The sequence below is a fragment of the Neoarius graeffei genome, chromosome 8 (assembly GCF_027579695.1).
Source record: "Neoarius graeffei isolate fNeoGra1 chromosome 8, fNeoGra1.pri, whole genome shotgun sequence".
Classification (NCBI taxonomy): domain Eukaryota; kingdom Metazoa; phylum Chordata; class Actinopteri; order Siluriformes; family Ariidae; genus Neoarius; species Neoarius graeffei.
The window spans coordinates 8,529,995-8,545,601 of NC_083576.1; the positions used below are offsets into that span (position 1 = coordinate 8,529,995).

Here is a 15,607-nt window from a genome sequence, read left to right on the forward strand (position 1 = left end):
ACCCACAGAAAAAAAACCCAGAAAAAAATAGCTTGAATATTGGTCACGGTTGCAAAAGAGAGAGAAAAGTTCAATCAAACAGGAATTGATTTGCTCAATATCCTGACATGAAAACATAGAAATAAAAAGAGGATTGTAGGCCTCATTTCCTCATCCTTGAAGAGGATGTTGAAAGAGTTGTGAAGCGTGTGTTCAAATACCTTGAGGAGGGGCCACAGTCTACTATCTACTGCTCTGCTTTCTAGTCTAGATTTGTGTCTCAAAAAAAAAAATACCCTGGAAGTCTGTGATGTCAGAGATGTGATGTGATGTCACACCATCAGTCTTTGCCCAAAGTGAGCAGTGCTCAGTTTGACCGTCGATCAGTGCAGCGAGAGGAGACATGCTGTACACAGAGCTCACACTGAAGATGATCACACTGATGTGGATCACAGTGATGCTTTTTAATCAAACTGGTAAGTGTGGATGGTTCATTATGTTTCTGCTCATCAGTGTGCCGCTGTAATAAGGATTACTGACACAAAAACAGTTTGTGATCTTCATATTACGGGGTTGTGTCTGGATGAAGAGCTGTTTTGAGGGAAATCAGAATTTTATTTAATCTTAAATGAAAGATTTTTCACCTTGAAAATTGATGATAAAACAGAAACAATACACATTTCTGTGCAACACAAACACAAACACTTTACACATCTCCTCTCTGACCTCCAGTCGCTGGTTAAACTGGAAATCCAGTTTATTCAGCACATTGCATTGAGCTTGATAATGTCAGTAATATTTAATGCTCATGTGATCTCATGTTACTCACAATATTACACCAATCTCTGTGAATTACTGGAAGAAAATATGTTTTATTACTTTTTTGTTCATGTTTCATTCTTTAACCATTTATATTAGATTCTGCACAGATAAATGACCTCAATCAGCCGAACCCAGTGATCGCTGCTGGTGTTGGTGAGAACGTGACTCTGCACTGTTTTAAACTGCTGAAGGAAAACAGTGGAACTATCATCTGGTTCAAGCAAAAAGTCGGACAGGAGCCTCAGGTAATGGTGGCTGTTCAACATGAACCAAAATATATAGATGAGTTCAAGCCACCAAAATTCAGCATCGAGAAAGAAAAAGCGGGCTTCCATTTGAAAATTGTTAACGTGGAACCATCAGATGAAGCCTTGTATTACTGTGGACTTTTGTATTTCTGTGGACATTCAACAAGTTTTGAAAAAGGAACCTTTTTATCAGTGAAAGGTAAGAATTTTATTTTGTACGAGGTGAGAATGTACCTGTATGTGTTGAGGTTTTCTCTATTTGTATGACTGAAGCGATCGCTCTATTGGCAGGAGATTGTGATTTGGAGTTTGCTCAGATTAAAATGAGCACATTTATATATTATACTCTATATGTGATTTCACTATGGAAATATCTTTAGTGCTGCTGTTTTAGGAAACTAATCAACACTTCTGGACTGCATGTTGCATCTCATATAAGTCCAAAACGAACCATACTCAGATCTCACTCTGTCTCTATCACTCTGAACAGGTGATGGAGATGTAAAAGTGTCAGTGATCCAGAGCGGCGTGTTGGACTCGGTTCCTGCAGGAGCGTCAGTGACTCTGCAGTGCTCAGTTCGCTCTGAGAGCAGAGCAGCAGAACACCAAGTGCTCTGGTTCAGAGCTGCTTCACCACAATCCCATCCTCAAATCATTTACACTCATCACAACAGCAGCCGTCAGTGTGAGAGCGGCTCTTCTACACACACCTGTGTGTACGACTTCTCCAAGAACATCCTCAGCATCAATGATACTGGAACTTACTACTGCGCTGTGGCAGTGTGTGGGAAGATCATTTTTGGGAACGGGACTCGAGTACAGTTGGAGAACTCTCCAAAATTTGGTTGGTAGAAAATGTGTGAAAAATTCTGTAATTTTTCTATTTATTTAAGCTATTTATGAAATTGTTAATATGATCGGTGGTTCTTTTGGTCCTGAAGTGATCTACTTCGCAGTGGTGGTGGCAGTGTGTGTGGTTGTGATCTTTGCTCAAGCTTTTATAATCTGTAAAATGAGGAGCTGCAAACAAATCAGAGGTGAGCACATAAGTGTATTATAATATAATGTAGTCTGCCATAAGAAACAATAGAAGAGTCTAAGTCAAAGTGATTTGGATAAAAACTGTTGGAATTTATGAATTACCTTAAACATTTTCATTGGAAATTTTCTGTTTTATACAACCCCGATTCCAAAAAAGTTGGGACAAAGTACAAATTGTAAATAAAAACGGAATGCAATGATGTGGAAGTTTCAAAATTCCATATTTTATTCAGAATAGAACATAGATGACATATCAAATGTTTAAACTGAGAAAATGTATCATTTAAAGAGAAAAATTAGGTGATTTTAAATTTCATGACAACAACACATCTCAAAAAAGTTGGGACAAGGCCACGTTTACCACTGTGAGACATCCCCTTCAGGGCCGCTGACAGCTTTGGCTGGGCCCGGGACAAAATGCTCTGAAAGTGAGGACAAAGGCCCTAAAGTTAGGACACCGTCGCGTTACGGGGGGGGGTGTAAGAAAAACTTATTAAAAAAAACGTATGAAGTCAATATATATTTATTAACTTGGAACACCTATCAAAAAGAGAAATGTGGAAAATGATGGTCAAGACCATGTCAACAAGAACCAAAACATCACTGTAAAGTCACTGTAAAGAGTTGTGTCCATCTATAGACAATGAAAAAACAGTCTTTGCCATGCCATAGGCCAACATATTTATTCACTTGAAAATGACCATCAAAAAGAAAAAAAAAAAAGAAAAATCGATAAATGAGTCAAGAAACATGTAGGCCTACTGTCATTTAGCCTACTATACTGGCCTTGGCTTATCCACAGGAACTAAACTAAAAACAAAACATTGTTGTGTTCATTTATGCTCATCCAAAAAAATATCAAAAAGAAAAACATGAAAAATGACAGTCAACCATGTCATTTACATTTGGCCTATAACCTTACCTGTCAACTTTTGCAGAGCAGTCTAAACTCCTGTACGAGTGATGGTGTTTAATGGTGTGGAACAATTTAGTCAGCTCAGCAGCAGTGGTTTTGTCATCGATTGGGGTTGGTAGAGCTGGGGCAAAAAATGATGCTAAAGATGACTGTCCAGCACTGCTGGCATTCTCTCTGTGGCGGTCTGTGTCCGCGTGTCTGTCTATCGCACCTTTACCTCTGCTCCCCACATCAATGTCAATGCGAAAGAGCTTGCAGAAGGCGAAGTGTTCTCCTTTTTGGCTCTTGCCGACAAAATGATGCTCTAAGCACCAAGCATTTTTAAAGGATGTCTTTCGTTTCGGCATGAGTATTGTTCAACAGCATGCGTGCCAACATTCATAGGTTTTTCCGTACAAACATTCGCACTGCGCGCGCAGCTCGGATGAGCAAAAATCAGCCAATCGCGTGAGCGCAGCTTTTGAGTGACAGCAGCTTCCAGACAATCAGAGGCTGCAGAGGCTCCATCAGCTGTGCGCGCAGCACGAATGTTTGTATACGAGAAATCCCTGTAAGCTATCTTTGCCTGTATGTCATCGCAGAATAGCAAGTGTAAATAATGGGCGGGGATTTGTGACGATTGATGCAACGGTGGCGGCTGAGGGTCCGAAATGAGGACAAAATGTAAAAAGTGAGGACGCGTGACAGATGTCCGGACAGACGGCTCTAAAACCGGACTGTCCGGACGAAATCCGGACGAATGGTCACCCTATCCTGACTTGTGCATGTTGGCAAAAGGCACGCACGCTGATTGTCGAAGCGCTATGATCGAACGATGTTGTTTTTTTCCCCTTAATCAAAGAGTCAGACCAAACCATTTTTGCATTAGGGGTGGTAGGGGGTTCTTGACGCCTTTTTCAAAGACAATAAAGGCAAAAGATCTAGAAATCATTTATTGAATGCAAATATAGCACATTTCTCCCCCAAATCAACACATTTTGAAATTTAAAAAAATAATCGCAACTTCATGAGAGCCCAGTTCTAGGCCCTCCCCATTCCTGGGCCTGGGACAACATACTCGTTTGTCCCCCCCTGTCGGCGGGCCTGATCCCCTTTTCTCTTTACAACAGTCTGTAAACATCTGGGGACTGAGGAGACAAGTTGCTCAAGTTTAGGGATAGGAATGTTAACCCATTCTTGTCTAATGTAGGATTCTAGTTGCTCAACTGTCTTAGGTCTTTTTTGTCGTATCTTCCGTTTTATGATGCGCCAAATGTTTTCCGTGGGTGAAAGATCTGGACTGCAGGCTGGCCAGTTCAGTACCCGGACCCTTCTTCTACGCAGCCATGATGCTGTAATTGATGCAGTATGTGGTTTGGCATTGTCATGTTGGAAAATGCAAGGTCTTCCCTGAAAGAACCGTCGTCTGGATGGGAGCTTATGTTGCTCTAGAACCTGGATATACCTTTCAGCATTGATGGTGTCTTTCCAGATGTGTAAGCTGCCCATGCCACACGCACTAATGCAACCCCATACCATCAGAGATGCAGGCTTCTGAACTGAGCGCCATTAACAACTTGGGTCGTCCTTCTCCTCTTTAGTCCGAATGACACGGCGTCCCTGATTTCCATAAAGAACTTCAAATTTTGATTCGTCCGACCACAGAACAGTTTTCCACTTTGCCACAGTCCATTTTAAATGAGCCTTGGCCCAGAGAAGATGTCTGCACTTCTGGATCATGTTTAGATACGGCTTCTTCTTTGAACTATAGAGTTTTAGCTGGCAATGGCGGATGGCACGGTGAATTGTGTTCACAGATAATGTTCTCTGGAAATATTCCTGAGCCCATTTTGTGATTTCCAATACAGAAGCATGCCTGTATGTGATGCAGTGCAGTCTAAGGGCCCGAAGATCACGGGCACCCAGTATGGTTTTCCGGCCTTGACCCTTACGCACAGAGATTCTTCCAGATTCTCTGAATCTTTTGATGATATTATGCACTGTAGATGATGATATGTTCAAACTCTTTGCAATTTTACGAACTCCTTTCAGATATTGCTCCACTATTTGTCGGCACAGAATTAGGGGGATTGGTGATCCTCTTCCCATCTTTACTTCTGAGAGCCGCTGCCACTCCAAGATGCTCTTTTTATACCCAGTCATGTTAATGACCTATTGCCAATTGACCTAATGAGTTGCAATTTGGTCCTCCAGCTGTTCCTTTTTTGTACCTTTAACTTTTCCAGCCTCTTATTGCCCCTGTCCCAACTTTTTTGAGATGTGTTGCTGTCATGAAATTTCAAATGAGCCAATATTTGGCAGGAAATTTCAAAATGTCTCACTTTCAACATTTGATATGTTGTCTATGTTCTATTGTGAATACAATATCAGTTTTTGAGATTTGTAAATTATTGCATTCCGTTTTTATGTACGATTTGTAATTTGTCCCAACTTTTTGGGAATCGGGCTTGTATTATATATTATATACTGCTTGACCCCTCACTCAACTTTGATCCCCATATTAAATCCCTCACCAAGACTGCTTTTTTTCCACCTCCAGAACATTGCCCGCTTTCGCCCCTTCCTTTCTTCTAGCGATGTTCAAACTTTGGTCCACTCCTTCATTATGTCCCGCTTAGATGATTGCAACTCCCTTCTCATTAGCCTCCCTACTAAATCCTTTCAGAGACTACAATACATTCAGAACTCTGCAGCGAGGCTCATCACCCATACTAAACCATCTGCTCATACTGTATCACCCTGATTCTTTCTCACCTTCTCCAGCTACCTGTTCTGTCCCGAATTAAGTATAAAATCTGACTACTCATCTTCAAAGCCCTCTATAACCTTTCTCCTTCTTACATCTGTGATCTTCTGACCCCTTACACTCCATCACACTCTCTCAGATCCTCTAGCTATAACCTCCTTGCTGGTTAGACTCTCTTCCTAGAGACTCTCATGCTAGACTCTCTTCCCTGCATGGCAGGTCCTTCAGCGCCATGGCCCCCAAGCTTTGGAAGACCCTCCCACAACCCCATCATGACTGCTCTTATCTTCCTTTCTTCAAATCTCATCCCAAAACCTTTCAGTTTCATGAACACTTCTCATCCATCACTGCATAAACACACCACTCTTTAGCAACTTTGTGTGTGTGTTGTTTTCTTTGACCTATGTAAAGCATTCCTGAGTTTAAGAAAGGCACTATATCAATGTAACTTATTATTATTATTATTATTATTATTATTATTATTATTATACAGTTAGGTCCATAAATATTTGGACAGAGACAATATTTTTCTAATTTTGGTTCTGTACATTACCACAATGAATTTTGAACAAAACAATTCAGATGCAGTTGAAGTTCAGACTTTCAGCTTTAATTCAGTGGGTTGAACAAAATGATTGCATAAAAATGTGAGGAACTAAAGCATTTTTTAAACACAATCCCTTCATTTCAGGGGCTCAAAAGTAATTGGACAAATTAAATAATTGTAAATAAAATGTTCATTTCTAATACTTGGTTGAAAACCCTTTGTTGGCAATGACTGCCTGAAGTCTTGAACTCATGGACATCACCAGACGCTGTGTTTCCTCCTTTTTAATGCTCTGCCAGGCCTTTACTGCAGCGGTTTTCAGTTGCTGTTTGTTTGTGGGCCTTTCTGTCTAAAGTTTAGTCTTTAACAAGTGAAATGCATGCTCAATTGGGTTGCGATCAGGTGACTGACTTGGCCATTCAATAATATTCCACTTCTTTGCTTTTATAAACTCCTGGGTTGCTTTGGCTTTATGTTTTGGGTCATTGTCCATCTGTATTATGAAACGCCGACCAATCAGTTTGGCTGGATTTGAGCACACAGTACTGTATGTCTCTGAATACCTCAGAATTCATCCGGCTGCTTCTGTCCTGTGTCACATCATCAATAAACACTAGTGACCCAGTGCCACTGGCAGCCATGCATGCCCAAGCCATCACATTGCCTCCGCCATGTTTTACAGATGATGTGGTATGCATTGGATCATGAGCTGTACCATGCCTTCGCCATACTTTTTTCTTGCCATCATTCTGGTAGAGGTTGATCTTGGTTTCATCTGTCCAAAGAATGTTCTTCCAGAACTGTACTGGCTTTTTTAGATGCTTTATTAGCAAAGTCCAATCTAGTCTTTTTATTCTTGAGGCTTATGAGTGGCTTGCACTGTGCAGTGAACCCTCTGTATTTACTTTCATGCAGTCTTCTCTATATGGTAGATTTGGATATTGATACGCCTACCTCCTGGAGAGTGTTGTTCACTTGGTTGGCTGTTGTGAAGGGGTTTCTCTTCACCACGGAAATTATTCTGCGATCATCCACCACTGTTGTCTTCTGTGGGCATCCAGGTCTTTTTGCATTGATGAGTTCACCAGTGCTTTCTTTCTTTCTCAGGATGTACCAAACTGTACAGTTTGCCACTCCTAATATTGTAGCAATTTCTCGGATGGGTTTTTTCTGTTTTCGCAGCTTAAGGATGGCTTGTTTCACCTGCATGGAGAGCTCCTTTGACCGCATGTTTTCTTCACAGCAAACTCTTCCAAATACAAGCACCACACCTCAAATCAACTCCAGGCCTTTTATCTGCTTAATTGAGAATGACATAACGAAGGAATTGCCCACACCTGCCCATGAAATAGCCTTTGAGTCAATTGTCCAATTACTTTTGGTCCCTTTAAAAACAGGGTGGCACATGTTAAGGAGCTGAAACTCCTAAACCCTTCATCCAATTTTAATGTGGATTCCCTCAAATGAAAGCTGAAAGTCTGGACTTTATATCCATGTCCATTATATAACTATAACTTGAATATGTTTCAGTAAGCAGGTAAAAAAACAAAATTTGTGGCAGTGTCCAAATATATATGGACCTAACTGTATAAAGGTCCACATAAACATTTAAGACTTTGTGACTATCTTATTACGATACTGGTAAAATAGTAACTAAAATATGACCAAACACAAAAAAAGGGAAGTGGCCTTTTTTGCGCAGTACTGGGCAAAAGTCTTAGCACACGATGTAAAGAAATGCTGTAGAGCAAAAATGGCTTCAAAATAATGAAATTAAATGTTTCAGCATTAAAAAAATTACTATAAACAGTAATCAGTAAGCCATAATAAATGAAACAAAGTCAATATTTGGTGTGATCTGAAATTTCCTTTGCTTTAAAAAAAAAATAGTCATCTCAGGTCCAGTGAGTGCAGTTTTATGTGGAAATGAGCTGTAGGTTTTACTGAGCATCTTACAGAACCAGCCACAGTTCTTCTGGACACTTTGACTGTCACACTCGCTTCTTAGTTTTGCACCAAAACCCAGTTGCCTTCATTATGTTCTCTTTTTTTTTTAATCTGAAAAGAAAGTGCTCTCTTATGGAATATGCTGCTCAGATACAAACTTTTTTTTCTGTAATATTTAATTTTGTGCTGGAAAAAAAATGAATGTTTGGAAGTCTAAAATGTTTTTGTAATGTTTTGACTAGATAATGAGTGTAGAAATTATAAAATAGAAATCTATAACAGAGTTTGCATGAAAAAAAAAACAATTGGATGCCTCAGACTTTTGCACGGTACTGTATATATTTATTTCTTTCAACAGTGAGATCTCAACAAGATTGTGTGGCCGAGGAAACACCCAATCAGGTAAATAATCTTAAATAATATCTCCATTCTCTCAGGAACAAACTCCTCGATTTCTCGGTGTCACTGTGATGACTGAGATCTCTGTTTGTCTGTTCGTTCTCACAGGGTCGTGATGCAGTGGAGCTGAATTACGCGGCTTTACATTTCAAAAAGAACAAAACGAAAAGGGTGACAAGAAAGAGAGAAAAACCTGATTGTATTTATTCTGATGTGGCTTCTGGTACCTAGATTATATTTCTAATTTATTTCATTTAATGTATGAAAGAGTTCTGTTTTAAGATTTACTTTTCAGAAGTGAAATTTATTCCATGTGTGGTGAATTTTCTCTTGTGCACTGATTCGGATTGTGAGATTCGATCTGAGGACTAAAACCTAATGTATTTGTCTGAGCCTGTTAGGGGTTGCCATACATTTTTTTTTATCTGCATGTTTGATTTGGTGTCAGTTTTACACCGGATGCCCTTCCTAATAGAGGTCTGTGCGGCTCGGATTTTTCAGTCCCGCTCCCGCTCGCGCCCGCATTGTGCAGTCCCACTCCCGCCCGCGCCCGCAAAGAATTATGATTTTCAGTCCCGCTCCCGCCCGCGCCCACAAAAAAATTATGATTTTCAGTCCTGCTCCCGCCCGCGCCTGCCATATTTTGTCCCGCTCCCGCCCGCAAATCCCGCATGATGCAGACGTTCGCGTTATTTCTCAGGAAAGTTCTTGTCTTGACACAGCATGATGGTGCCCCGCCCCCTACTTTGAGTGGATTTGAGCATAAATATCTACCGTACAGCTCATGTTTGTTATTGTTTACCTTGTTTCTGAATTCAGCATGTAGTATCTCTAATAATAATAATTAGTACTGTCTAACAATTAAAATATTTAATCGCAAATCACACATTTTTATCACATGAGAAAACATTGTAATTCTCTGATCAGCATAAAAAAGTGAATAGGCTTGCTTTGTACCAATGTTCTTTTTTTTTTATTGCAAAGCAGAGCTAGTAAAAGAAGTGAATTGATTTACTGCTTGAGTTAGTCTACAACTTTAATCAGAGAGACATGTTACACAGTGACGGTAGGCTTGACTCAATGCTATCCCAGAAATCCTTCCTGTAATATGCAAATTTGATTTGCCTCTGATTGGACAGCCAAATTTGCATATTACAGGAAGGATTTCTGGGATAGCATTGAGTCAAGCCTACCGTCACTGTGTAACCTGTCTCTCTGATTAAAGTTGTAGACTAACGTAACAAGTAAATCAATTCACTCATGGTTCTCTTGCTAGCTGGGTGTGAACTGTGAGTCATTAGAGTGATCAAAGAATTTCTCCTAAGGGTGATCAATGGCAAGTTTAAGATGCCATTTCTCACTCAATCTGGCAATCTGACTTTCTCTGCAAATTTAGGCATCTTAAAATGTTTTTATTAATGCCAAATAAAATATCCAGCACAAATTATGTATGATATACATGAATTAATAATTTATAAATTTTATTTTAAGCACGTTTTTAGTTAGCGGGACTGCAGCTTATCACCGCTCCCACCCGCGCCGCATATGTGCACTTCCGGTCCCGCCCGCGCCCGCAATGAGCTTTCAAAATTTGTCCCGCGCTGCACTGCTTTGCAGCGGGTCCCGCGAGTCCCGCGGGACTCCTGCGGGAGTGCAGGGCTCTACTTCCTAACACAACCCTGCGGGCTTGGGGCTGGCACTAAGTATGCCCTGGCTTGTGTGACCCCAGTGTCTGGGTATTTAACTTAATCTGGATGTCTTTGAACTGTTGGGGAAACCGGAGCACTCAGAAGAAACCCACACAGACACGGGGAGAACATGCAAACTCCACACAGAAAAGTCTTCATCAGCTGTGAGGCTCAAATCCAGAACCTTCTTGCTGTGAGGCAACAGTGCTAACCACTACACCACCATGTGTGAAGTTCTTCACAGCGACCCACCAAACAATTTCTTCTTGGAGTTAACTTTGTGTATAATGATGTTTTGTGACAAAAAAATCGACACACTTGTACTTGACGTGTACTTTATATCTACAATGGGACATTTTTAAAAGAATTAAGCACATCATTATAAAATTAAATCCAAGTGCTTTTTTCAATCACAAGTGAACACAAGTTGGTGACAAATTTCATTTCCTGCTCTTGTGGTTAACTGCTCTGGCTGATGGTGTCTAAAATAAAACTCAACACTATCTTCATGTACATATAGTTTGTCAGGTTTTATATTCTAAACATTTATATATAACATACTGAAGGTTAAAGGATTTTGAGCAAACTATATTAACTCTTTTTGTTAAACTTCCAGAAATGAATTTCTTGAATTCGAACGTCAAAGTAATAACAGGTCTGAGTGAACAGCTGTGACTTTTTATTTTCAAGTGACTGATGGCGATGTTTTCAGAAACACAACGCTGCAGAGTCGCCGAGTCGCCGATCTGCACACTGAGCTCTTTATCAGGCTGATAAACTCCTGACTTGGTGAGGGATTGTGCAATATTAGGTCACTGAACTACAAACTGTGTACTGAAAGTGCTCATCTTCACCATACAACACTTTCTACTCGTACCAGTCTGAAATCTGTCTGACCCAATTTCACCAACATTTGAAATGTGGACACCAACTTAGACCACCATTATCACAACACTGCAATTTAATCTCTCTTGTACTCAAAGTACATCCAGGACTGCACTGTCAAACACAACACCAATACCATTTTACATTTGCTCAGTTTGACATGACAGTTATAAATCTTATATCGAGATGAAACACCTGAGAAGGTAGAAAGAGGTGTTCCCTCCTGCATCCTGGTGCTTATCTCATCTCATCTCATTATCTGTAGCCGCTTTATCCTGTTCTACAGGGTCGCAGGCAAGCTGGAGCCTATCCCAGCTGACTATGGGCGAAAGGCGGGGTACACCCTGGACAGGTCGCCAGGTCATCACAGGGCTGACACATAGACACAGACAACCATTCACACTCACATTCACACCTACGGTCAATTTAGAGTCACCAGTTAACCTAACCTGCATGTCTTTGGACTGTGGGGGAAACCAGAGCACCCAGAGGAAACCCACGCGGACAACATGCAAACTCCGCACAGAAAGGCCCTCGCCGGCCACGGGGCTCGAACCCGGACCTTCTTGCTGTGAGGCGACAGCGCTAACCACTACACCACCGTGCCGCCCATTCCTGGTGCTTATAAAAACTGTAAATGTTTACAAAACAAGGAAATTAGTCTTATTCTTGAGTTCAGGTGACAGGAAACAGAACACTCTGAACAAACCATTTGAAGATGTTCATGCATCTGATCTCAAACGATCCACCAACACAACACACAGAAGAAAGCCCAGCTCCACCTGTACCGTCTCAGAAAGCTGAAAAAGTCAGAGCTGTAATCAGTGTTTACCCCTTTATCAGGAATTGTAATATTCTCCAGTATTGGAAAACAAGAAGATGGAGAATAGTCAGAGTTTCTACCCATCCCAACTACAGACTCTTCTGCTTACGAGCTTGTGGTAAGAGATACTGCAGCATTTGAGCCACAACAACAGACTCTCGAACAGCTTCTTTCTTCGGGATGGAAACATCATAAATGTTTAGCTCTCAGGACTCAAAAGCAGTGTAGTAATCCCCGATATGGGTGGAGCACAAAAGCACGGCAGGCAAGAGTTCGTGTTCACACACACGCACTTTATTGAGCTTTTCACCTTTCTTTCTTTCTTTCTTTCTTTCTTTCACTCACTCACTCACTCACTCACTCACGGACACATATGTTGTGGTCGGGGAGTGAATTCCTCTTCTCTCCTCTCCCCCTCCCTTTATACTCCATCCCTGCAACACACACACACACACACACACAAATTGACATCAGGTGTAATGACCTAGCCACTTACCTTCCCTGACCCCGCCCTCCATTCACAGACTGCTGCTTAGCCATGCCCCCACTGCCACATACCCCCACCGCCCGACTCAGGCCGGGGAGCCATCCAGCCTGAAGCTGACTCCCCCCCTCGATGGGACAGGAAGTCTGCCACCACCATCTGTGCCCCTGGCCTGTGGATCACCTTGAACTTAAATGGCTGGAGAGCGAGATACCAATGGGTGATCCGCGCATTGGCATCCTTCATTCGGTGGAGCCACTGGAGGGGCACGTGGTCCGAACAGAGAGTGAAAGGGCATCCCAGCAGGTAGTATCGGAGGGCGAGGATCGCCCACTTGATGGCGAGACACTCCTTTTCAATTGTGCAATATTTGCTTTCACCACCAACAGCTTTCGGCTGATGTACAGCACCGGGCGCTCCTCACCCTCCACCTCCTGGGACAAAACGGCCCCCAGCCCCCTGTCCGATGCATCAGTCTGCAAAATAAAGGGGAGAGAGAAGTCAGGGGAGTGTAAAAGTGGCCCCCCACACAGTGCAGCTTTTACCTCAGAGAAGGCCTGTTGGCATTGCTCCATCCACTGGACCGGATCTGGAGCCCCCTTTTTAGTGAGGTCAGTTAGCAGGCTGGTGACGTCCAAATAGTTAGGTATAAACCTACGATAATAGCCAGCCAGCCCCAAGAACCGCCTCACCTCCTTTTTGGTCTTGGGCCTCGGGCAGGCCACAATCGCTGCAGTCTTGTTAATTTGGGGACGCACCTGCCCATGACCCAAGTGGAACCCCAGATACCATACTTCCACCCGCCCAATTGCACACTTTTTCAGGTTAGCTGTGAGGCCCGCTCGCCTCAGCGACTTTAGAACAGCCCTCAGGTGTTCCAAGTGCCGCGGCCAATCATGACTGTAGATTATTATGTCATCTAGATAGGCGGCCGCGTAGGCAGCATGAGGGTGGAGGACCCTGTCCATAAGCCACTGGAATGTAGCGGGGGCCCAAATAACCCAAAGGGGAGCGTGATAAATTGGTGTAAACCAAACAGTGTGGAAAAGGCCATTTTCTCTCGGGATAGAGGAGTCAAGGGGATCTTCCAATATCCCTTGGTTAGATCCAGTGTTGTATAAAAGTGAGCAGCGCCTAACCAATCAAGCAACTCATCAATGCGAGGCATTGGGTACACATCAAATTTAGACACCGCGTTGACCTTTCTATAGTCCACACAGAACCAGACCGACCCATCAGTCTTGGGAACCAGGACCACTGGGCTACTCCAGTCACTGTGGGACTCCTCGATTATGCCCATTTCGAGCATGGCCTTGAGTTCATCCCGAACCACCTTTTTCTTGTGTTCGGGCAAGCAGTAAGGGCAGCTACACACTACCACCCCTGGGGGCATTTCGATGTGGTGTTCTATGAGGTGGGTACGACCCGGAAGGGGCGAGAACACGTTAGAAAATTCCTTCTGCAACTTGGCTACCTCCATGAGTTGGGTCAGCGAGAGGTGGTCTCCACAAGGGACCGGAGTGGCCTGAGATGTTATCTTTTTTACCTCCAGCCCCAGCTCCACCTTCTCTGGGACTACCGATGCCAATGCCATGGGGACCCCCTCATTCCAGTGTTTTAAAAGGTTGAGGTGGTAGACTTGCAGTGCCCCGCCCCTATCCATTCGCTTTACCTCATAGTCGACATCCCCAACTCGCCGTGTGACCTCGAAGGGCCCTTGCCACTTGGCGACTAATTTAGAACTCAACGTGGGCAATAATATGAGTACTTTTTCTCCCGGCATGAATTCTCTAAGGCGCGTGCCCCTGTCATACAGCCGGCTTTGATGTTCTCGTGCCTGCCGTAAATTCTCCTGGGTTAATTGCGTGAGGGTGTGGAGTTTTGCGCGCAGGTCAAGAACGTACTGGATTTCATTTTTACTCTGTGAAGGTCCCTTGTAAGATTGTGTGTGTTCTCGTGCATAGCTGTCCTGAGCTTTATGACCCTTTCACACCCTGGTAAACGTGCATAATCGCGAGAACATACTCTTTTATTTTCTCTGTACCTTCTAGTTTCGCTGAAACCACATTCCTGGTTCCTCCTGTTCTAGGGGGTGTATGGTCTGCTCTTTCATGTATAATAAAAGCGACTCCTTATCTGGCGAGTTGACCTTGTGCCCCCGAGCCCCTTACTTATCTTGTCACGCAAGCTTCTGATGTATATAAACCCTGCTCTTTCTGTGTATCGTTGAGCAGTGCTTGAATAAACCAGATTGATTTAACTCGTGTGGTTTGTTTTAACCCTGCTCCAGAGCGCTCTTACGTCAACGCATCTGAACTGAGACAGACACAGGTTCTAACAATTTGGTGACCCCGACGTGATACTCTCAATCAGGTAAGACATGTTTGATTGACTACCTGGTTGGCAGTAGTTTCGTAGTGCCCTACGGAGGACAGTTTTCCCTGGTTCGAGTCCAGGAAGAGCGCGCTATACAAATTTGTACTATATTTGTTGTCTGTTCCTCTTCAGATCCGTTTGTTGTCATTGTACGATGGGAAGCTCGTTCCCTAAGCCTGCGCCAGGGGAAACCCCGGCCGAATGGATGACTAGGTGCGGTTTCGCTTATTATGTTTCTCCCTGGCTCGATAATTTGGCAGGTTGGACCGAGGCCAACCCTCAAATTCCTTCATATCCTCGCCGAGGTACTTTCGATCCTGGTTATCTTGCATCGGCCCATCGCATGATTTATGAGGGATTAGGGGACCCCGGATGGGATCGCCCGTATATGCGGGAAGGATATGCCAAATGGTATGATATGAAGAAGATTTGGGATAATTTTAAACAGGCTTATACTCCCCGTTCAGTCCTGAAATCCATCCCGAAGCCTCGGGCTGCACCCGTCACCAAGGAAACGGAGGAGGCGGCGCTAGGAAAATCCAAATCTCATTCTGCTCCTCCAGCCTCGTTAGATAGTAAACCTCCACCTTATAGTAAGGCTGGAAAAATTACTGGTAAATCGCCGTCAGCTGCAAAAACGATTCCTAAAATTTATCCGTCCCTGGCTGCTGTGTCTGCGTGCCCCCCCCCCACGGTTGACAGAGGG

At 43.1% G+C, this 15,607-nt stretch overlaps 1 protein-coding gene across 1 annotated transcript; it reads left to right on the forward strand.

The window, feature by feature from the left end:
• Positions 1–369: 369 nt before the first annotated feature.
• LOC132890022 (uncharacterized) lies at positions 370–8,971 on the forward strand. Its single transcript, XM_060926823.1, has 6 exons — positions 370–455; positions 898–1,248; positions 1,540–1,888; positions 1,983–2,086; positions 8,605–8,648; positions 8,754–8,971. The coding sequence occupies exons 1-6, from the start codon at positions 383–385 to the stop codon at positions 8,874–8,876; spliced, it is 1,044 nt and encodes a 347-aa protein (XP_060782806.1). The 5' UTR covers positions 370–382; the 3' UTR covers positions 8,877–8,971.
• The last annotated feature ends 6,636 nt before the right edge of the window (positions 8,972–15,607 follow it).

What these genes read in the sequence shown, in the direction of transcription:
- LOC132890022 (XM_060926823.1), top strand. Translation starts at nt 383, where the DNA reads ATGCTGTACACAGAGCTCACACTGAAGATGATCACACTGATGTGGATC. An exon ending in AACCTTTTTATCAGTGAAAG is followed by an intron (nt 1,249 to 1,539) that starts GTAAGAATTTTA and finishes CACTCTGAACAG; the next exon opens with GTGATGGAGATGTAAAAGTG. An exon ending in CAGTTGGAGAACTCTCCAAA is followed by an intron (nt 1,889 to 1,982) that starts ATTTGGTTGGTA and finishes TGGTTCTTTTGG; the next exon opens with TCCTGAAGTGATCTACTTCG.